This window comes from Acinonyx jubatus, chromosome A3, assembly GCF_027475565.1.
Source record: "Acinonyx jubatus isolate Ajub_Pintada_27869175 chromosome A3, VMU_Ajub_asm_v1.0, whole genome shotgun sequence".
NCBI classification, from domain to species: Eukaryota; Metazoa; Chordata; class Mammalia; order Carnivora; family Felidae; genus Acinonyx; species Acinonyx jubatus.
In genome coordinates this window covers 137,248,101-137,270,327 of record NC_069388.1, presented here as the reverse complement: position 1 = coordinate 137,270,327, position 22,227 = coordinate 137,248,101, and the positions used below count along the sequence as shown (strand labels likewise).

General features: G+C 53.4%; 1 protein-coding gene across 1 annotated transcript in view; it reads left to right on the top strand.

Annotated features, from left to right (window-relative positions):
• SNTG2 (syntrophin gamma 2) overlaps positions 1-22,227 on the top strand; it is a 170,091-nt gene that overhangs the window by 106,155 nt on the left and 41,709 nt on the right. The window contains exons 9-12 of the mRNA XM_027077761.2: positions 3,746-3,873; positions 12,983-13,112; positions 14,784-14,822; positions 19,339-19,455. Coding sequence (XP_026933562.1) covers positions 3,746-3,873; positions 12,983-13,112; positions 14,784-14,822; positions 19,339-19,455 — 414 coding nt within the window. The remainder of the gene's footprint in view (positions 1-3,745; positions 3,874-12,982; positions 13,113-14,783; positions 14,823-19,338; positions 19,456-22,227) is intronic.

Below are 22,227 nucleotides of genomic sequence, written 5' to 3'. Positions count from 1 at the left end.
ATGGCACACACCCAGTAATAGAGCTTCCAAATACATATACCAAAACCTGGCAGAAATGAGAATTAGACAAGCCTCTCATCATCTATGGAGATTTTAATACTCTTTATGCAGAAGTTGATATGACGTGTAGACAGAACATCAGTAAGGACATAAAGGACATAATCAACCTTATGAACCAACTGGAACCTAACTGCCTTTTACAGGGAACCACACCCCAAGCCTACAGGGTGAATATGGAACGTTCACCAAGATCACATGCAGGGCTGTGATAGGCTATTTAGGACTGTAACTCAACTATTCTGTAATTGGTGAATTCTGTCAAAGAAATAACATGTGACCTCCACAGTTTTTCAGGAAATAAAGGAAGATGGAATGTATCCCACTAATTGTGTGAGGCCAGGATAATACGGGTACCGGCACCTTTCGATGGCATTATAAGTAACGAACGTTACAGACAACAACCCTCACGAATGCTGGTGCAAAAATGGTCAACAACCTGTGAAAAAACCCAAAGGGTACCACATCACGAGCAAGTGATGTTTGCCCCAGCAGCGCAAGCAGGCACAACATCCAAAGTGCAGACTTAACTGATAACACAGCAAATGTGCTGATAATATCCTCCAACGGGAAGGAGCCCAGATCTCCTTTAGCAGGTGAGTGGATGAGAAATGCAGGTATATGCAAACAGAATACTACTCACTGATGAAAACGAATCCTCTGCCGATACATCTCAGACTTCCTGCTGAATGGAGCCTTGTGCATATACTTCCTGTGTGGTCCTATTTGTAGAAGTTCTAAGAGTCAAAACTAATCTAGCTGATCTGACTTCTGTCAGACTGACGTGGCTGGAGGGCAGGAATTGCCTACAAACTGCCACAGGGAACTTTGTGGGGACAAGGTTTGTGTGGGTGTGGATGGGGCAGAATTAGCCTGTGTCGTGATTCAGGCTCTGGCATGGGGTGTATCTGTTTGTCAAAGCTCATCAAACTGTGCTCCTACATGAGTACATGTTGTAGGTGGTTCATGCCTCAAGATTGCTCAGTAAAAATAAAAGGAGTTGCAAAGCCCACAATTATCCAAAGTAGGAAGAAGACAGCAGTACCTGAAAAGTTGCTTTCAAATCTCTTATTCAAAGTATTACGATGACTAATATTTTTTTTTTCTTTTAAAAAAATGACTTAGGGGCACCTGGGTGGCTCAGTCGGTTAAGTGTTGGACTCGTGATTTCGGCCCAGGTCGTGATCTCATGGTTCATGAGTTCGAGCCCCGCATCGAGCTCTGCCCTGACAGCACAGAGCCTGCTCGGGATTCTCTCCCCCCTGCCCCTCAAAATAAATTAATAAAGTTAAAAAATGCCTTAAAGACGTATTTCGGCATACAGCAGAGATGGAGACCCCCATGAGTGGGGTCGGCGCAGCAGAGAACGGGGGTCCGCTCCCCCTCGCTCTCGGCTCCTGCTCACGCGCTCGGCAAACTAGGGTCGCCGCTCAGAGCCGCCCCTGCTGACACTCGTTCCTGCAGAATCGTCCTTACCCCTCACGGCCGTCCCTGTTCCCGCTAGGCCATCAGGGTCTTGGGCCAGCCTGTAGGCCGCTCTTCAGACAAAGCCTCAGGCATCTTAGGTAATCCTGTAAAACGTGCGAACGCCGTGTTCTCCTCGAGCAAGTGCTGATAACTGCTAAATTATATTTAGATACAGACTTCGTTACAAGGGAGTTAGAGCAAGAGAAGCTCTCCCTACACAAGGGATAGATAGAACAAAGTATAATCACCCTCAAGGACCCGGGTTCCTATTAAACAGAAGGTGCTCTGCCTCCGAGCGCGAGGTCTGTGGGTGAGTCCCGCTTGTGTCAACTGTGACCCATAAACGTTCTTCTCACTCTTCCATGCCCTCGATCGCGATTATTGGCAGTATGGCTCTAACTAAGTTTCAGAAAGAGAATAGGAAGAAGGTCTTCAGGAAATGTACCAAGTGTGTGATGAGGTTTGGACCGAATTTTTTCCCTCTTTTTACAGTTTTGAATTTCCCAGTTGTGTAGGGTGTGGTCGTGTCTCCACCGCGAAGGTGGTGTTTTCGTGCTTCCGTGTGGACATGTGTGCGTGCACGCCTGAGGAGAGCCGGCACGCTGGCATGCCATGTGCCACGCGTGGCTCTCCGTGCCCGTGCGTGGCAAGACGCCGGGACGCATGTTACTTCATCTCCTCTCACTCATTTCCAAACGGTTTCCGTGTCTTGTATCACAAGTACTTGGTTTTCCTGGCGTTTCTGAGATGTCTCCGTCGTGTGGCACGTCGGGGAAACGGAGGGAGTGGATTGCCCTGGGGAGGGTCTGTGAGGGCCTCCCCACGGGGGCCCCCGCAGAGGGGCCGCCCGCCGCCCGCCCCTGACGCACCTGCCCCGACGCTGCGCCTCCAGCCGCCCCCGCAGCTCCCGAGGTTCCCACCCGTTCAGAATGCGTCTCGTGGTCACTGCGGCAGCGAACAGGAAAGGTCCCGGGACTCGGTTAGTCGCACATCGGTGTTTCACGACGGCCTTTTCCGCTTTAGCTCTTCGGCAGAGCGTCACAGAGCAAGCGGGGGAGGGCATGTTTTGCGTCGCCTGCAGTGGGCGTGTGACTCCTGCCTTACCTGTGCGGGTTGTGAGGCGCTGACTGGCGCAGCCCGCGGCGTCTCGGGTCCGCTGTGGGAACGCGGCCCCTTGCTCCTGCAAGTAGAAGGATGGAGCAGCTCTGCTTGCTTTCTTTTTCTTTTTTCTTTTTAACGTGTATTCGGTTTTGAGAGAGAGAGAGACAGAGAGTGGGCGGGGGAGGGGCAGAGACAGAGGGAGACCCAGAATCCAAAGCAGCTCCAGGCTCCGAGCCATCAGCACAGAGCCCGACGTGGGGCTTGGACCCACAGACCGCGAGATCATGACCTGAGCCGAAGTCGGACGTTCCACCGACTGAGCCCCCCAGGTACCCCCACACAGCTATCATTTCTTACAGGAACCTGGACAGCAGGGAACTCGGGGAATTGGCCCTTTGCCCTTGGAGCCGGTGGTGCTGAGTCGGGGGCTGCTGTGCGCTCGGGAGCCTGCCTGCTGGCCGGTTGCCCTCACCCCTGCCCGGGGCTGCCGTCTCCATGCTGGGCCGCGGGCTCCACGGGAGGATGGGTCAAGCTGCTACCGGCCCCTCCCTCAGAACCCAGACGGGAACTTGGGGGCCCTCTTGCCTGGAGCCCACTTCCGATCCTGCCGCCTACGGACCCGGCAGCGCGGGGTCGGGTCACGAGCCCGTTTGCGTGGGTTCCGCGTTTCCCACGCACCTGCCTGTGGTCTGCAGGCTCCACGGAGGAGGGGCTGTGCTCGCGCCCACCAGACAGTCAGCGTGGCCCCTGACCCGGCCTCTGTGCGTGTGATCGGCACTAGTACCTTCTGTCTCCGGACCCCGAGGCGCTCCACTGCAACGTTTGACGTGGGTGTGGCCGCAGCCCCTCAGCCTCCTGGACTCGCCCCTTCCCACGTCAGTCTCTCTCCCCGAAGCTTCCCCTTTGACCTTTCTCTTCTGTGCAGTGTTTTGTTGACAAAAGAGAGAATTAGTTTAAATTCACATGGGAGGGCACTTACTTCTTTCCAGATCTTTCAGAAAATTGTCACAACAGTTGAAATGTATTTCCTTTGAATTTTAGGGGACAGGATGCTGGTGGCTGTCCCTGCATTCGGTGCTGACTGACTCTGTGACTGTTGCTTCTTGCTTATCGTGCACAGGATTCACCATCGCCTTCCTCGCCCGCAGCTGACGCGCCACAGTATGAGAAGCGCTGGCTGGACACGCTGTCCGTTCCTCTGTCTATGGCCCGAATCTCCAGGTGCAAGGCTGGAACAGGAAAACGCAGGTGTGTGACCGCCGTCGGAAAGCGGGACGCTGGCACACCCCCCAGCCACCGCCTGCCCCAGAGCGTCTGTGTCGTGAGGCAAGCATGTGTGATGTCTTCTGGTAGAGCGAGCATTTGCGAAATAAATAAGTAACAAGTCAGAGGAAAGGTAGGCACTGAAAAGAAACCGTAATCAGAGCAGTAGTGGATTTGTTGTTGGCAACAGGCCTCCCGTGGTGAGGTGATTCGTGTTAGTTCTTCTGAATCGTCGATCACTGGAAAAACCGTACGTTCGTGTGTAAGTGTCGATAGAATTAGACAGGAAGTAAGAGTGCATTCGTGTCCAAGTTGCAGACGATTCCAGAGAAGTCATTTAAAGTCTGTGGGCCTCGTTGTCGCTGTTCATAAAATGAGGGGTTACACGTGCATCCGTGTCCAGTAAGGCTCCTTGTCTCTGAGCTCGGTTAATTAATCCATTTCAAAGATTTATGTGTGAAGGTTGTGTTTCCATAACTGTTTCTGCGGACTCAGCGTTTTGCTCTCTTCCCGGGCATAGCGTGTCCTCTGGCTAACCACCGTGGCAGGGACGGCACGATGCTGGTGAATTGCCTCTCGGTTGTACGACAGGTGTGCAGACACCTGTGTGAGCCGTGGCCTGTCAGCCAGGGAGGAGTTTGCTGTTTGCAAATTGAGCACTATCTTTGATAAAACGTGCGTGCCCGCACCTGCCTGTGAGTGTGTGCCCTCGTGCGTGCTCATGTGTGGTTGGGGGAGAGAGGAGTCCAACGTTCTCTTCTCTGGTCCCTCGGTGAAGGAGGGAGTCTGTCTGATGACGCTTTTGATGAACGGCTACCATTTCATGTTCGGTATCAAGTGACATTACTTGCGTAGCCTCTCACAGTCAATGTGCACGTCCGTGAGAGGGCACTTTTGACACCATCGCGTGCACGCCAGCTCTGAGTCTAAGTTTTACATGTGTGGCCGTTTGGAGAAGGTCAGTAGACCTGAGAAGTTAGGGAGGTGGGAAGACATGGATGGATGTGTGGGTAGGTAGGTAGGTAGGTAGGTGGACAGTAAGGTGGGAAGGTAGGTAGGTAGAGGGAGAGAGAGAGAGGAGTAGGTAGGTAGGCAGGCCGAGATAGGCCCATCGATAAACAGCCATGTGTAGGCCTAACAGCAGTCGTGGCCACAGATCCCTCTTAAAGTGTGTGTGTGTGTGTGTGTGTGTGTGTGTGTGTGTGTGTGTGTGTGTCTGCCTGCCCATCCCCCTGTTTGAATAAGAGGCTCTGGGAAAACCAGGGCCACTGGACGTCTTCAGGCACCTGCTGTCTCGCGGGACGAAGGGGCGGCCCGGACCAGCCTCTGGTTGGAAGGCCAGCGCTCTCCTTTCCCACAGGCCGCGGCTGTGCCCTGTGTTGTCCGCGGGGTGCGTGACAGAATGCTACCGCCTGACTGGGCTCTGCCAGCCGCTCCGCTGCCTGGGGTGTTCAAGCGGGTGCTCCTGGCGACGGGAGAGCCGAACCCATCGGGCCTCCAGCAGGCGCCCGCTGGGATGAGCACGTTGTGCCTGTGGACAACACGCGGTTCGGGAGGGCTCCCGTTGCCCGCCTCGGTGCCGCCCCGTCTCCTGTCCCGGGGGAAAGGCCGCAGAGCCGCCAGCCCACGGACAGCCCTCAACTCTTCCGGAGACAAAAACGTGTCGGTTGAAGGCCCCATGTCACCCGGGCAGCACGTGCGTGTCCAGAGATGTCTCAGGGGCGCGTCCTCCAAACACACGGTTGGCTCAGCCCATGCTTGGTTGTGCTTCACCCAGTGCCTTCGAAAGGACGCCGGTTTGGGATTCCAGGACCCGGGTTTGAGTCGAGGTGCGTGTGCCGGGGTTTGGAAGTAAAGGCAGAGAGGACGCCTTTAGGACCAAGGGAACTGTGCATGCAGAGTGTCCAGGGTCATCCCAGGAGGCTTCCGGAGATGGCCTGGATACGCCCTGGAAAGCGATGGGCAGGGAGGCCACGTTCAAGGTCAGTGGAGTCCCTCCAGGCCAGCCTCCCCATCACCCGCACACTTGGTGTGGGTTTGCCAAGTGACTTTCAGGGAACAGCCTCGGCGTTCCCTTGTCCCGGACCCGGGCCGTCCTTCATGCCCGGGACTCACTTCCACAGTAGCGCCTCTGCGTCCCATGTGTGCCGTGTGTCAGGAGTCGCCGGCTGAGACTCCAGACGGCCTCCAGGAGCTCTCGGGGCCCAGGGAGGGTCCTGCCCCTCTGCCTGCGGCCCCCGTCCCTTCCTGCCCCGTCCCTGAGGACCTGAGACGTTGAATCTCCGTGATGGAGTTTTGCCCGGGAAGCGTGTCTTGACACGACTCGGTGCCACGTGCTGCTCCGGGGACCCTGTTGTGTGTGTGCAAGTGTGTATATTCAGTTCGACAACCATCAGATTGGAACTTTAAGGGTCCTGAGTCCGAAACCTAGGAAGGATGGCGACGCTTCCTAGGGAGGGGAGAGGGGTCGTGAGCGCTTGGAGGGCGGGGGGCCGCCAGCAAGGACGCGGAGCCTGTGCCGGGGGTGAGGATCGGAGCCGTTGGGGCATCTCTGACACACACACACCTGTGCACGCGTGCGCACACACCCCCGTGGATACGCACAGCTACAAATACTGACTCTGGGAAATTCAGAAAATGCAGGTGTGTGGGGGACCGGGAGCTGTCACGGCCTGTGACTCTGGTACGCTGGCCTAGACTTGCTGTGGAGACAGAGGTCACGTTGCGGATAAGTACGTGGGGGCCAGGGTTTCAGGCACAGCATCGATGCTCACGGTGCTCGGCGGAGCCGCCCCGGGCGTGCAGAGAAACGCTGTGCTCCCGGGCGCCCCCACACTCGCGGGCCCCCTACAGACCCACCAGCTGCATTCTGTGCTGCAAGCTGACCTTTCCGGGACCTGGGCTGCTTGGGGGCCTCACTGCTTCCTTTTTGGCAGTAAACCGTAAGATGATTTCCACTGCAGTGTAGGGGACCCGTGGTATCCTTTCCGTTTCAGGCCGGATCGAAGATTTCTCCTGTCTTTGTAGGTTGCAAGTGATCCCCACAAGTCCAGGTACCACATGCCCCCGTGCGGTGTCATTGGGGCGTGGCTGTCCTCTGTGTCACTCACTGCTGAGAGCTGGAAGTCCATACCCCCCCCCCGCCCCCCTCGCCTGCTTTGCCCATCCCCCGCCCTCACTCCAGTGACCACCAGATCGTCTTCTGTATCCAGGAGTCTGTTTCCATTTGGTTTTGGTTTTTCACTTGTTTCGTTTTTCGGGTTCCACGTATGAGAGGGATCAGCTGGCACTTGTCTTTCTCTGTCCGACTTATTTCACCGAACGTTGTACTCTCAAGGTCCATCCGTGTTGCTGCAAATGGCAAGATCTCGTTATTTTTTACGACTCAGTAATATTCCACTGTATACGTGTATCACAGCTTCCTTTCTAAAAACTTTTAAATGTTACCCGAGTCGAAGTCGGACGCTTAACCGACTGAGCCACCCAGGCGCCCCTAAATGTTTCTCATCTTTTTTGAGAGAGAGAGTGCAAGCAGGAAAGTGGCAGAGAGAGGATGAGAGAGAATTCCAAGCAGGCCCCTCGCTGTCAGTGCAGAGCCCGACGTGGGGCTCGAACCCACGGAGTGTGAGATCATGACCTGCGCTGAGATCAAGGGTCAGACACTTAACCGACGGAGCCCCCCGGGCGCCCCCGATGCACCACGTCTCCTTTATCCGTTCACGGCTGGATGGACACCGAGGTGGTTTCTACGTCTTGGCTGCTGTGAACGTGAGGGTGCGCGTACGTCTTGGGAGTGGCGATTTCACCTTCTTTTGACAAATGCTGACACACGTGGCTCCGGGGTCGGAGGGTGGTTCTACTTGCAACTTGTCGAGGGGCCTCCACACCGTTCCCAGAGCAGCTGCACGGGGGCGCCCCCACCAGCAGGGCACGAGGGCTCCCCTTTCTCCGCGTCCACACCGACACCTGTTGTTTCCTGAGTTGTTCATGTTGGCCGCTCTGACAGGTGTGAGGTGACGTGTCCTTGTGGCTCGATGATGCGCGATGGCGAGCATCTCGTGTGTCCGTTGGCGTCTGGATGTCGTCATCGGCGAGATGTCCGTTCAGGTCCTCTGCCCGGTTTTTCATCGAACAAATGCACAGGTTTGGTCACGTGACAGCTCGGTCCTGCCCTGCCCCCCACCTGTGTTAGGGCCTAGGACACAAGAGGCGGGAGGTTCCTCAGCTCCTGGTGTGAGGTGCCCACCGCCTGTGGCCTGTCTGTCCACAGTCAGAAAACACGATTTTCTATCCACGATCCGTGGGATATTTTGGGTAGTTGTCACTGCCCGATTCGTGCCAGGCTCTGTGACCCAGGTGTACTATTTGAGTCATGAGGGTTTACTTTCTGAAGCGGAAGGAGGAAACAAGGCGGGTGAGATCCACGTGCACGTGGTCTGGGTGGTGTCGCGGTCAGTGCGCTGAATCGAGCTGACGCTCGGATTGCACGTCTTCGGGGGCGGTGGCTGGAGGGTGCAGGGGACATTTACACAGGAGAGGTCGTGCGGGGGCCAGGGCTCGGTGGACGGTGGGTGGCAGTGCGGTGGGTGCCAGGCGGGTTCGGTGACCGTTGGCCACTGTTCCTGACGACTTGGGGTGGCCCGGACGAAGCAGCGGGCTTCCTTAGGCACGGGTAATGGCGGAGCAGGACAGAAACCCAAGACGCGGCTGCTTGTGTTTGTGGACTTAACCGTGGACGGTAACTTGGTTCCTGTAGGAAGCGTGGCCGTCCGTCCAGAGCACAGACCTGGAGGGAGCTAGGCGGTGCTGAAATCCGGTCTCCAACCTTGTGAGCTGGGCGGGTGACGTGGTCTCTGAACGCCACTCTGGGAAGCCGAAACGGTAACCCTGTTTTACAAGGTCGCTGAGAGGAGACGCGCGTTACACGAAGAGTGTGAGTCAGGCCGCACGGTGCTGGCGCAAAGCCAGGCCTGAGGAAATGGTCACCTTCCGGTCCCCTCACTGCCCCAGCTGATGCTCAGTGTGAACCGTTCACGCCCCGGAGTGTCGTCCTCCTACAAAGGGGGTGACGTCCCAGGGAACAGATGCGCAAAAGAAGCACAAGTCACCCGGTGCCATGTCACTGGCCCTCCTGGCGGATTTTCCAGAAGAAATGGTAACTATAGTAATTACGTGCCTGCGTCTGCCAGGCCACGCTAGCACCTGCCGAGTCTGGTCCACACAGCGCGGCCCCGCAGCCCATCAGCACACCTGTTTGGGGGTGTGGAAGCCGCCACCCGACTGGGGGCTGGGGTCGCGGGTGTGGAAGCCGCCACGATCCATCAGATCGGTCCTCTGGCACCCACGCAGTGGGCAGGGGGTTGGGCGCACCTCGCCTCACGCATCGGGCTGCACGTGCTCAGGCGGCAGATGTTCTCAATCACACTGTAGGTGCTCCCGTAGGTGCCGGAGGTGGGAAACAAACGAACCCCGGCGTGAGTGCTCACGGAGCTCAGCGTCTGGTGGGAGGCACGGGCAGACAGCGAGCAGACACGAGAGTCGAGCAAGGAGACAGTGGCGAGTGACCGTAGGGTCCCTGTGGTTCTGTTCTATCTCTGCTCCTCCTCTAGGGGGGACCCCGTGCAGGTGCTCAGCCCGTTGGGGCACCGTGCCGCTCACACCGCCGCGGGGCCGGGCTGGGCGGACACAGGCCTGGTCTCGGGAAGGTGACAGGAGGTGACAGGGGGACGCCAACTTGCTCTGTTCGGCACCACGAGGGAGAAGCTGGTTTTCTCCTCTGGACCTGCTCAGCTTTCGTCGTCCCTGGCTCTCCTAGGAGTGGTGCCTTAGAATAACTGCCCTGCGGAGAACGGTGCCCGGGTTCAGACTGGCGCTCCGGGCCCCCATGTAACGTGGTAGTTAGGAATGCCGCTGCCCGATGGGGAGAGTAGGGAGAGAATCTTCCTCTGCCTTCCACTAAAAAGTGATGTGCAGGCTACAGAGACAGTCTCGAAAGGCCGTTAGCGAGCGCAAACTTTTCAAACAGTGAGACATACGCACAGTTTCTTCTCGCTTTTTTTTGGTGAATGCCCATCACGAGCAGAATAAACACACACCCTGTCCCTCAGCTCCAAAGCGTGGGGGCCTCAAGCCGTGTGTGTGCAGCCCGCTTCTCCTCCGGGGCTCCTGTCCAGAGGCAGGAGAGGCTTTGCGGAAGCCTGGGCATCGCCGGGCCTCGACTTCCTGCTGAAACGGTGTTTGGACGAGGCTTCGCTCCCCCTGTGGGAGCTCAAGTGTAGCTTTTCTGCGGATTCTCAAAACGTGACGCAGGGCCGTCACAGAGTGTGCTGGGCCCCGAGCGGTGGGTACTCTGATCTTTAGCTCTGACGACGACCTTGACCGTTGGACAGACTCCCAAAAAGGCCGAGTGAGCAGATGCTCTGACTCCAGAGCCGCGTGGTCGGGCACCTCCTGTGCACTGGGAGGGACCTTGTACACCAGCCCGAACACAGTTCACACGAGATGCTGACACAGTGAACCCTCAGAGTCCGTCTGGAAGAAATGAGTGGGAATCTGTCATTCGTACTGCTTTCCTAACAATTAGCCAGTGTGAACGTCCTGATTAAACGTTATTACTGTGTATGTGTCATCAGCATTAACGTCGGCGTCTGTATAATCTTCAATCTGTGTTGCTTTCTTTGAAGGTGAGTTTCTGAGTGATGCTCTTTGCAGGGAAACTGGGTTTGCAATAACCTTGCTTACGGCCTCTTCTCCCACGCTTGTGTTCTGTCGCATGGTCAGCGTTTTGAAGCCCATCACGTGGGGAAGGGGGACAGATGTCGGAGGCTGGAGGTCCTTACCCTAGCCCTAACCCTAACCCGTGGAGGGCTGTGTCGGACTGAGGACGCTCCCCTGGTCCTGGACGCGTGGAGGGGCAGAGAGAGCTCTGCAGGTGCGGTCCATGTGTCCCTGGGGTTAAAAGGACACAGCAGGGCCGGATTCTGATCAGCAAAGGGGCATATGCTGAACCCCAGAGCCATGAGTAATCTCGTACATACATCACATGTAAACACTAATTTGCTAACTAATTAATTCACCCTTGTTACCAACTCCTTAGCGCATTGCACGTCCTCTGCCCTGTCGCGAGCATGTACATGACCCACGGATCACGTGTGTTACAGATACGAGCCCGTGGTATGTACGTTTCCCCGTTGTGGGGCCAGCAGTATGTCAGAGACATGGCGTCTTCTACACTGTTTGTAATAAGGAGGAAATGGGCGCCTGGCTGGCTCAGTCCGTGGAGCGCGTGCCTCTCAGTCGTGAGTTCGAGCCTCACGTTGGGCATGAAGCCTACTTTAAAAAAAGAAAAACACAAGCAAAGAAAGGAGGAAAAAAGATGTATCCTGTCTTGTGATTCCGTCGTCACCGCACTGGTCTGTGTTCCCGTGGATCCACTTTACGGGCGGGAACTGCCTGCTCTCAGCCTAACAGTCTCATCAGCACTTCCCAGGGGTTTCAGGAGCAGCTTCTCTGCTTCCTTCACCGGGAACGCCCATATTCCGTCCGCGTGGAGACGTGGCTGTGGGCTGGCAACACGGTGCTCGGACGACACTCTGGCTTTGAGCGCTGGGGATGCGCTGTGCCTGCCCCCTGCCCCCCTGCCCTCCTGCCCCTGTGCCCCTGTGCCCCCACCTCTGCAACAGGTCGGCTGATAGCTGGAGGCCTCCTTGTGAGGAATGAGCTGTTTTACTACGTGCCCCTCAGCTGGGATTCCCCGCATCGTTGACCCAAGGTGTCCATCCCTGGAGGGGTGAGTCTGCATCCAGATTGCACCCCTGGGCCTTGGCGGGTGTGCTGACGGGCCGTCCCAGGTCCCGGGTGTGCTGACCGGCCGTCCCCAGGTCCCGGGTGTGCTGACCGGCCGTCCCCAGAAAACCTGGGAACGTTTCCTCTGCCCTCAGTCTCCCTCCTGCTGGTGCCCCCACCCCAGCATCTCTTGCTTCTCAGAGCCTCTGGCAGGTTTCTTCCTTCTTTCTTCTGCCTGGTCTGTGGGTGGGGGGGACTCTGCCCACCCACCCAGTTCAAGTCCACTGTGTAGCCTCTCCGGCATTTCAGCTCTCATATCGTTAACTCCTCTAGATTCACTGGCTCTTCCATAGCGTCTGTCCCTTTGTTGGTTTTCTCCTGTGATGTGCTACAGTCATCGCATGTCTGTTTCTTTAATTTTTTTCAATGTTTGTTAATTTTTGGGAGACAGAGACAGAGCATGAGCATGGGAGGGGCAGAGAGAGGAGGAGACACAGAATCGGAAGCAGGCTGCAGGCTCCAAGCTGTCGGCACAGAGCTCGATGCGGGGCTGGAACCCACGGACCGCGAGATCATGACCTGAGCCGAAGTCGGCCGCTCGACCGACTGAGCCCCCCAGGTGCCCTGATATACATGGTTTTCTTAAGGAGACGTGAACGGAAGTGTCGATGACATTACCTTTCGTACGAGTTTCAGTAGTCCAGTGGAGCTGCACAGCCAAGCGCTCACTGGGCCGCGTAGACAACACAAATTCACATCCTCACGTTCCGGAGGCCAGATGTCCACGTCGGGCGCATCACAGCCTCTTCCTGGCTTCTAGACGGCCGTCTTCTTGCTGTGTCCTCCAGGGTGGGGAGGGAGCTGTGGCGTCTCTTCCCGTAAGGACTCCGGTCCTGCAGGATCGGGGCTCAGCCCTCACAACATCACTCGATGTGTGTCGTAAGAGGCTGTCCACGTCGAGTAGCAATGGCACCGCCATCATCATGTCTTGAGCCTCAGATGCCACAATGGATGGTCTCTGGACGAACTTTACCAAGGATTCTGTAAAACGAGAACTCCCAAATTCCTAAAAGAGCAGGAGTTGCGTCCTCCACGAACGACTCTCGTGTTTCCTATTGATGCAGAAATGGTCTGTTGGTGATGGATCTCAAAGTTCTGAACTTAATTTTGATGAACTTACAAACTGGGGCAGGTTGGTCATGTCAGGGTGCCGTCACGTGTCTCCGCGTGTGGCTCTCGGCCGGGCCGGAGGCGCCATGGACGACACTGTCTGCCTGGTGTGCACAGCGTGGCTCTCCCCTCCCTGCAGGTCCGGCGCGTTCCAGGTGCTGGCTGTGGACGGCGTCCGCACGGGAGTCCTGCAGTTTCACACGGCCCGGGAGAGCGCCGACTGGCTGAGGGCAGTGTCCGCGACCATCAGTGACCTGACACTGGAGAGCGTGAGCACACGTCCCGTGACTTAGTGCTTTTGTGTTTAATCCACAGAAATAGAGATCTTTTAATTTATGATTAACTCTAAAATAGTGGGTTACGAGATTAAACAAGGAAATGTACTTTTTTCCAACATACCACATCTCTGACTGTAACCAGGTCGTGTTAAGTTGTCCAGATGCCTCCTGGCAGGAGAGTCTGGACCAGGTCAGACGTTTGGATGCCCAGGGGCCATTTCCCTCCCTGAGAGGACCTTCCTCTCTCAACTCCTGTCCCGCACAGACACAGATGTACTCATGTGCACATAATTTACGTATACTTTATCGATGTGATGTGGGGAACTTAATGGGGTTAAAGATGGAATTCCCCCTGTAACTTTATGAAAACAAGAGGCATATCCAACCAAAAAGATTAGGTCCCAAATATTCAGAGAGAGTATCCAGGAGACAGTGCTGTCTCCTCGAGCGATCTGTTTGGTGTTCAAAGTCAATATGAAATTAAAAAATTAAAAAGTAAAACAAAATGGGCTGGGAGTTAAAATCCAACTAAGTAGTAAGTTCCCACGGGAACCACGGTGTGCTGGCAGTGGGCTGGTGGCCAGAGCTGTGGACACTCACGGAAGGACTCACTCCTGGTCAGACGTGGCCTTGACTTGCCCAGTGACTACGTTTGCACCCTGAGGCCAGCTTCTGTGCTGGAGCGAGCAGGTGGAGGGCCAGTGGGGCCAGCGCTGGGGCTGACACTGCAGCAACACGTGCACAGCGCCCCCCCGGCCCCCACCGCCCCTCTTTGGCCACACACACTGCCTTGTTCTGAAGCTACTGGACAGGTTGACCGAGCACATTGGGAGACTCGGGAAGGAGTGATGTGTTTGATTTCCATTCTGCAGAGCTCATGGCTTCTTTCTCCAGTCAGATAAGGAGCCTCTGTAAGCCCTTAGTTTTCAGGCTTGACATTTTGAATTCCAAAGGTATCTGGACGGATAAAAAGAAAGGAGAAAGCAGACAGCTGGTGGTAGATTGGTATTTGCAGGCGTGCATGTGACCGTGAGTGTCCCTCAGTTCTGGGTGAGTTTTACACATCCCAGCCGGTAGGCAGAGCAGAGGGGAGGAAGCCGGAAATGTGGATCTGAAGTCACATTCCGAGCGTGTGTGCTATTATCCGGGATCTCCACTTCCTCACCGGTAAAGCTTGGAGATAGTACCACCTTGCGGGATTCCTGGGGGTGTGGGGGAGAATGTGTGTGATGTGAAACTCTAAGATCGTTAGAGCAGAAAGTGTCTTCCCCACTTTTTTCAGATATTGAAATTCAAGTATCTGTGGTCCCATAGCTTCACTCACACAAGATGCTGATATTTGAAAAAGAACAGCTTCAGTATGCTAATACTGTTCTTTGCGAGTATTGTTTTTTGCGAGTATTGTTTTTTGCGAGTTTTGTTTTTTGCTAGTAGTTTCTTGCTACTGTTGTTTTTTGCTAATACTGTTTTTTTTCGTTGTGGGAACTGCTGCTGTACATTTGTACGTAGTCTGGTTTTTAGGTTAGAAATACATCGTAAAAGAAACTTGTTGCCGAGGACCCTTCCCGCGGCTAGTTAATTTCAGTTGCCAGTTCGACAGGCGAAGAAATGATGGCGTTACTGTTCTTGTCATAGTGACTTCTCGCTTCCCTCTCTTCACAGATGAAAATGGTGAATGAGGGCTGTTCTCCTTGTGACCAGGTAGGGCTTGTGTTTTTCATGTTGATCCTATAACAAGTCTCTACAGTAGCTTCTGGATTTGGAGCTTGATTTGGAAATCTGGGGAGGACGAGCAGACCGAAGTCAGGGGTCCTTCCCCCAGTATCAGCTCCACCAAACTGCTCAGTTTTAGCAGAAACAGCTTCGCAGGGGGTTCTGGTCTCCGGTGCCACGTTATAACTGAGCTGTCGGCACGTGCTCTGAGGAAGTGCGATTAAACAGCTGTGTCAGTGTGAGTATTTAAGCCGAGAGGGTTTTCCCTGCGTGATCTGAGCACGGTGTAATTTTCCTAGAGAACGTCCTCACTTGGAGGGCCTTGCCCCGGGGCGGCCTCTGGCCAGCAGGAATTACGGCAGGTGCGTGGGAACAGCACTCCTGGGGCCCCGGGCTCGCCTGCAGGGCCGCGTCGTGGGGAGTCAACACCTCCTTCCTTCGCAGGGCTGGGTGCTGCCCCCTGACGCAGGGCCCTCACTCGCTCGGTCTGCGAGCACCTCAAATGACCCATCACGCTCAACTAGTTTGAGCGCCAGGTGCCTGCACTGTGAAGCCACAAAGTCACTGGCTCTTTCTGGAAACGTCACAGTTGAAGCCGTCCTGTAAGGGCAGACTTTTTATTCACTGCCCATCAGTCTTCTGATTTGCCTCTCTCAGGTTTGAGGTGCAGAAAACCGAGAAGAGTGAGCTCAGTTTGCTTTAAGTAGCGCCCACACACGCTCTAGATGGTGCTCGCAATCAGGCGTGGGCGCAGGGTGGGGGCACTCGTCCGTCTGTGCCGGTCCGTGTTTGCTGCACGAGAGGGACAGTTAGGCCTGTGTCTAAGTCAATCCACGAGTGCACGTTTTGTAATTAGAAAAGAAACTCTAGGGGCACCTGGGTCGCCCAGTCGGTTGAGCATCCAACTTCGGCTCAGGTCATGACCTTGCAGTTCATGGGTTCGAGCCCTGCGTCAGGCACTGTGCTGACAGCTCAGAGCCTGGAGCCTGCTTCGGATTCTGTCTCCCTCTCTCTGCCCCTCCCCTGCTCGCACTCTATCTCTCAAAAGTAAACAAACATCAAAGGAAGGGAGGGAGGGAGGGAGGGAGGGAGGGAGGGAGGAAGGGAGAAAGAAAGAAAGAAAGAAGGAAGGAAGGAAGGAAGGAAGGAAGGAAGGGAGAGAAAGAAAGAAAGAAAGAGAAAGAAAAAGAAAGAAGGAAGGAAGGAAGGGAAAGAAAGAAAGAGAAAGAAAGAAAGAAGGAAAGAAAGGAAAGAAACGAAACTCTAAGGAAAGCTGCTCTAAATGTAACTTCTTTTTCTTGTAACGTTTTTCTGAATACACGATCATCTGTTTTGCCTTAGGGAGCTGAAGGAGGGCGGTGAGCTGTTAATGGGTGATAGTTCCATAGATGCCTTCAAATTCATACAGGATTCATTTCGTAGTCCTGTACAGAAAATACCGTTTTCTCAGTCTGCGCTGTGTTTCTAACGTGGAGGCTCTTGTGGACTCTTCCACTGAGGGCAGAGCTCCACTGTCCACACGTAAAGCGTGTCTTCTCCAGGCTGGGGGGCGGGGGGGGAGGGGGGAACCGACCAATCGGTTCTGCTCTCTCCTGGAATAATTTACCGTTCTGAAATTGGATCTCAAAATTAGCAAAATGTCTGTGGAATTGTTTTTATGGTAAATCAGAGACTCTCTCGAGACCACAGGAGAGAGGGATGGTCCGGGTGGTGACCCAGAACTCAGCTTTTCAGTCGTTCGGTGGGGACCCTCCCTGGGACCCTGCTGGCAGGTCACTGCGGTCAGGGCTGTGCACACGTGGGCATGCGCAGTGTGTGGCTTTGACGGGGCTTGAACTTACCGTGCTTGGAGGAACGCGCTGGCCTTTCAGGATGTACCTGTGTCTCCTGGCACGTGAGGAAGAGCTCGGGTCTGGGATTCAGAACACGCTGTGTTTCACTCTGAAAATCGGGAGTCACAGCAGAAAATCAGGAACCAGTGTTCAGGGAAACTTCAAGCCATCTGAGGAGCAAAACTCCCGATGCTGAGAGCACTAGGTAGTTACGGCTCAGGGACCTCGAGGCAGTGGGGTAATCGTGCTCTGCTTGGTCTTAGCAGGATGTTGTCACACGCTAAGCCACACCAGTGTGATGCCAGTGTCCCTAACACCTGGGTTCTAATCCCAAGTAATCCCTTCGCTGGTGACATACTTTGGCCAAATTAACATCTCAGCCACAGTTTTCTCTCCCATAAGATAAGCAAGCGGTAATGGGAAATCTAAAGACTTTTTCTAACCTCAAAATTTCTTTATTACTTTGAACTTTTTTTAATGTTTGTTTATTTTTGAGAGAGAGAGAGAGCGCGTGCACACACACACACACACACACACACACACACACACACACGCACGAGTGGGGGAGGGGCAGAGAGAGGGAGACACAGACCCTGAAGCCGGCTCCAGGCTCCGAGCTGTCAGCACAGAGCCCGACACGGGGCTTGAACCCACAAACTGGGAGACCTTGGCCTGCCATCCAGGCGCCTCTGAACTCTTTTTCCCCTCGGGGGCTCAAATTAGTTCATTTGGAAGGAAATATTAGAGACGAGCTTTACCGTGTGGACTTTCTGAAGAGTTACCCCTGCCTTGTCTCAGTGTGCTTTGGGTACAGATTATCTCACTTGTGCTCCAAAAACTAAACATTTTGTATATATTATAGGAGTTTAGATGTGTGATGTTGGGCCCTTAGGAACGAGAAGGCATGCTTTTTTTCATTCTGAACCGTTAATTCCTGGTTTTGGTATGTAGAAAAAACATACTATTTGATTAAATACTTTTAAAAGTAAACGTATTTGGGGATTACTGCAATTTGCAAGAACAACTACAAGACAGAATTGGCAGATCACACAGAAAACCCAGCACAGACGATTTTAGACTCACGTTCAGCGAGTGAGATAGCTGTAGATGTTGCCATCCAAACAGAGGCGGGTCCTTCCGGGATGCCGGCCAGCCTGAAAACAACACACGTGCCTTTAAAATGGTCCCGGGCGAACCCGAACACGCGCTCCCTGCTAAAACAACAAGCAGTTCTGTACATTTCCAAACTACATTTTATCTAGAAAACCTGAAGTAAAGGGAAATGTGGATGCCTGGCTCATCAAACCCAAAAGAAACCTAAGTATCTCAGATAATGTGGGCATTTTCTGTGTAAAGGGCCAACCCTACGGCGTCGTCTCACGAACGCTTACCTAATTATCTTGACTCGGTCAAGTGAAAAAAAAGGCTTTCCTATAGAAATGGAATCAGAAGAGATAAATGAAAATGTGCTCATTTATTATAATGAATGGTTATGTCCTCTTAATGTAATTTACAGTGACATAATCAGGTAGGTGTTCCTAAAATTATAATAAACGTTTCTTGGAATACATAAGAAGCCATTAGAAAATTCATAATGTAAAAAATAATATTAGCTACCCTTGAAATTATTTATGAACTACATATACCCAAAAAAGATTCACAAAGCAGGCAACGTTTCTAATAATAGCTAAGCTGTAACTTATTTCTTTGCTAATTAATCGAGGCGGAATTAAAATACATACGGAGTTTCATTAAGTTCACATGCAATTTGTAGATGTTTCAGATTAACAATCTGGTTTTTAAACATTTCGTTTTGTAAAACTTCATCTGGCATCTTGACCTAGGATGTCTTTCACTGGCCGTAAGAGTGAAAGCTGTCAGGAATTTGTCACGTAAACCGCAGACGCAGAGAGGACCTACCTGAGCCCGGGCTGGGCGCCCCAGTGAGCCCCAGGGCACCGCCTTGAAGCGGCTCGTAGGACGGTTTTATTTCGTAAGGTTTCCTGGCATGTCTGTGGTAATTCTCTCTTCGTTTTACTTACACGTGAAGCTGCTTTAAACACTTACTTTTTTTTGTAAACATGGCAAAAGGAGGAAATTAAAATGAAATTACTACAGAATATGTGTCACATCAAAATTTGGGGTAAGACGCAGGGACTTCAGCTTAACATTAGTTTGTGTTCGTGCACTGAACACTTAGGTTAAATCACTGCTTCCGTCAGCTTTTTGGATCCTATTCTGACTTGTTACAGCTTGCACACAAAATGCCAGTCGTAAGAGTCAAATATCGTTGTCTTCTCTTCACTCTCGTCAGGAAGTGGAACGGTAAAGAAACAGTCACCTTTCCCACGTGCGTCAGCTCTGTGCAAACTCATGGACGAATCCGAAATCCTAGCCCCTGAGAGGATGTGATTTAATACTGTGTTTTTAAAGATGCGTGGAAGGCACAACTCTGCCTCAGGCGAGGGGTCCGGTGGTGCCCAGACGTGCACACGGAGCCCGGCAGGTGCAGAGCCCCAGGGCTGCCCTGGGACACTGCCTTTCACATCCGTCTGCTTGATCAGGGTTAGGACACCTGCTGGTTCTGGGCGTGCCCGTCTCTGCCGCTTCCAGCCCTGCGACCGTGCCCGCTGCGAAGGCTTTGCTTTAATTACACAGGCTTTCTTTTGCAGGTTGTGCACATGGGCTGGGTCAGGGAGAGACTCGAAGGCACCAGCTCCCGTGAGACCTTCAGATCCAAGTTCTTGGCCCTGAAAGGCTCTTTGCTGTATGTTTTCAGCACCGCTCCGGTAAGGACGCCTTGACATTCCGCGGGCAAGGGGTTGCTGATGAGAAGCAGCGATGGGATCCAGTGTTCGCGGGAGGCCAGGGCGGCCCCTCCCGCTCACACCCCCTCCCCAGCCCGGAGGTGGGGGCACAGAGCCCGTCTGTTATGTGGTTGGAGAACCCAGAGACGAAACAGAACAGGTCATGAAACTTTAAAAGTTCCTCTTTCCTTCACATCCCCCAAGTTTTGTGAAAATAACCAAACAGCCTGATTCAGCAGGGCCCCTCGTAGAAACCTGACGCTAAATGCCAAAGTTTGCAATTTTGTTTTCAAATTAGCACCGACGACGCCTTTCTCCCTGAGCGAACCAGGTACATAACGTGTGCTCTGCCTCGGGTATCAGTCAAAGCAGCTTCTGTGGGCATCAGGACCAGGAACCACAGGACCTGGGAGGTTCAGGCGTCCAGAACTTTGGATGCGCTGTGTGCAGTGTCGATGGAACTTTCTGCCGTTGAAAGTAAATAATGGGTTTCCTTCCTCTTAAGGCTGGGCCGTGTCCCATTGTGCACACACACCACACTCTTTCTCTGCCCACCGGGCGATGGACCTTGAATTGTGTCCGTGTGCGGCTGTTGTGAATAGCACTGGATGGAAATTTGAGTGTGTGGACGCCCGGATTTCATTTCCTTTGCACAAATACCGAATCACGTGGTAGCTCCAGGTTTGATGCTTTGAGGACCCTCCGCACTGTTGTCAGTGGTGGCCCTGCCAGCTCACATTCACCGACAGTGCACGCGGCTCCCTTTCTGCACGTTCCCGCCAGCACCCAGTCTTTGTCTTGGGGGGGGGGGTGCGTGGTGGGAAGACAGTGTCGTGGGTGGAGCCCCACCTCCAAACACATCGGGCCGCGTACGTTAAATTTGTGTTCTTGTTGGATGGCGATCATATCCCAAGAAAGTGGTTTTAAAAAAATAAAGAATAATGAAAGGGCAGAATCACATTTTACCTCCAGGCATCAAGACAATAACGCAAGTTTTTACTAATCAATATAGTTTTTTTAATAAGCTTTTTAATTGGGAATAATTTTAGATTTACCGAAAGTCGCATGTGTGGTATGGAGAGTTGTGGGTCCCAGTTTCCCCAAAGGTTGACACCAAATGTGACTGTGGTCCCTTTGCTGAAAGTGAAACTGGACAGTGGTCCCTCCTGGTAACTAAACCAGACAGACACTGCTGTCCTCACCAGCCTGTCCACTGACGCTCTTCCTGTCCCAGGACCCCCCCAGGACACCGGCTTGGGTGTAGCTGCACGTGTTTTGTTAAACCAACAATGCTGTGAATTTACTGAGGCCGAAGGGTTTTCTGAATTAAAAAAAAAAAAAATCATAGAATTCTACTCAGAACAAATGTACTAATGTTTTTTAGCACTTGTTGCTAAACATCCATTCTCTGGGTTTGGACAAGGGTGCAGTGATGCGCGTCCACCATTACAGCATCCTACAGAGTGGTTTCGCTGTCCTGAACATCCTCTGTGCCCAACCCCCGCCCGTCCTGTGGCCCAAAACCACCGATCATTTACTGTCTCCGTGGGTTCCCCTTATCCAGGTTGTCCTGTGGTTGGAATCTTAGTGCGCGGCCTTTTCGCGTTGGCTTCCCTCACTCAGTAACATCTGAGATTCCTCCTTGTCTTTTCGTGGCTTGTAGCTCATGTATTTTTAGTGCAGAATGAGATTCCGTTGTCTGGATGGACCACAGTTTATTTATCCGTCACCTACTGAAGGGCATCTTGGTTACTTCCGAGCTTAGCAGTTACAAATAAAGCTGCTGTAAACATCCACGTGCGGGTTTCCACGTGGATGTAAGTTCTCACCTCCTTTGACTGAATTCCAAGGAGTGTGATCGCTGGACCGTCTGGTGTTTAGTTTTGTGAGGAGGCTCCACACTGTCTTCCAGAGGGGCCGCACCGTTCTGCGTCGCGACCTGCCGTGAGTGGGCGTTCCTGCCCCACGTCCTCGCCAGCACCTGCCGTTGTTGGGGTTCCGGATTGTGGCCGTTCTCACGGGTGTGCAGTGGGACCCCATGTGGTTTTAACTTGCGTTTCGCGGAAGACGAGTGAGGCATCTGCTGCCTTTGTCTCTTCTCTGGGGAGGCGTCTGTTGAGGTCTTTGGCCTATTTTTTTACTCAGGTTGTTCGCTGTTGAGTTTTAAGAGTTCTTTGTATATTTTGGGTAACAGTCCTTTCTTGGATGTGTCTTTGGCAAATATTTTCTCCCAGTCTGTGGCTCGTCCTCTCTCTTTGTCTTTCTCAGAGCGGTGTTTTTAACCTTAATGGAGTCCAGCTCATTGGTTCTTCCCTTCATGGATACCATCTGTGGTGTTGGATCGAAAAGGTCATCATCACCCCCAAGGTCACCTAGGTGTCCCCGATGTTATGTTTTAGGAGTCTTACATTTTGCATTTTGATTCTGACTATGATTCTGAGCTTTTCGTCAGGCGTGTAAGGTCTGGGTCGAGATTGATTATTTTGCACACGGACGTCCCCTTGTTCCCCAGTCACTTGATGAAAGACGGTCTAGGCTCTGTTCTGTTTTCTTTGCTCCCTTGTGAACCATCAGTGACTATATGGGATTAGGAGCTCTCTCTGATCCATTGATCTGTGTGGCTCTAAACCACCTGCGGTGAACGCTGTAGCTTTGTAGTAAGTCTTGAAGTTGGTTGGTGTCAGTTTTCCAACCTTTCTCCCTCAATATCAGGCTGCCTGTCGGGATCCTTTGCTTCCATATGCATATGAAGGT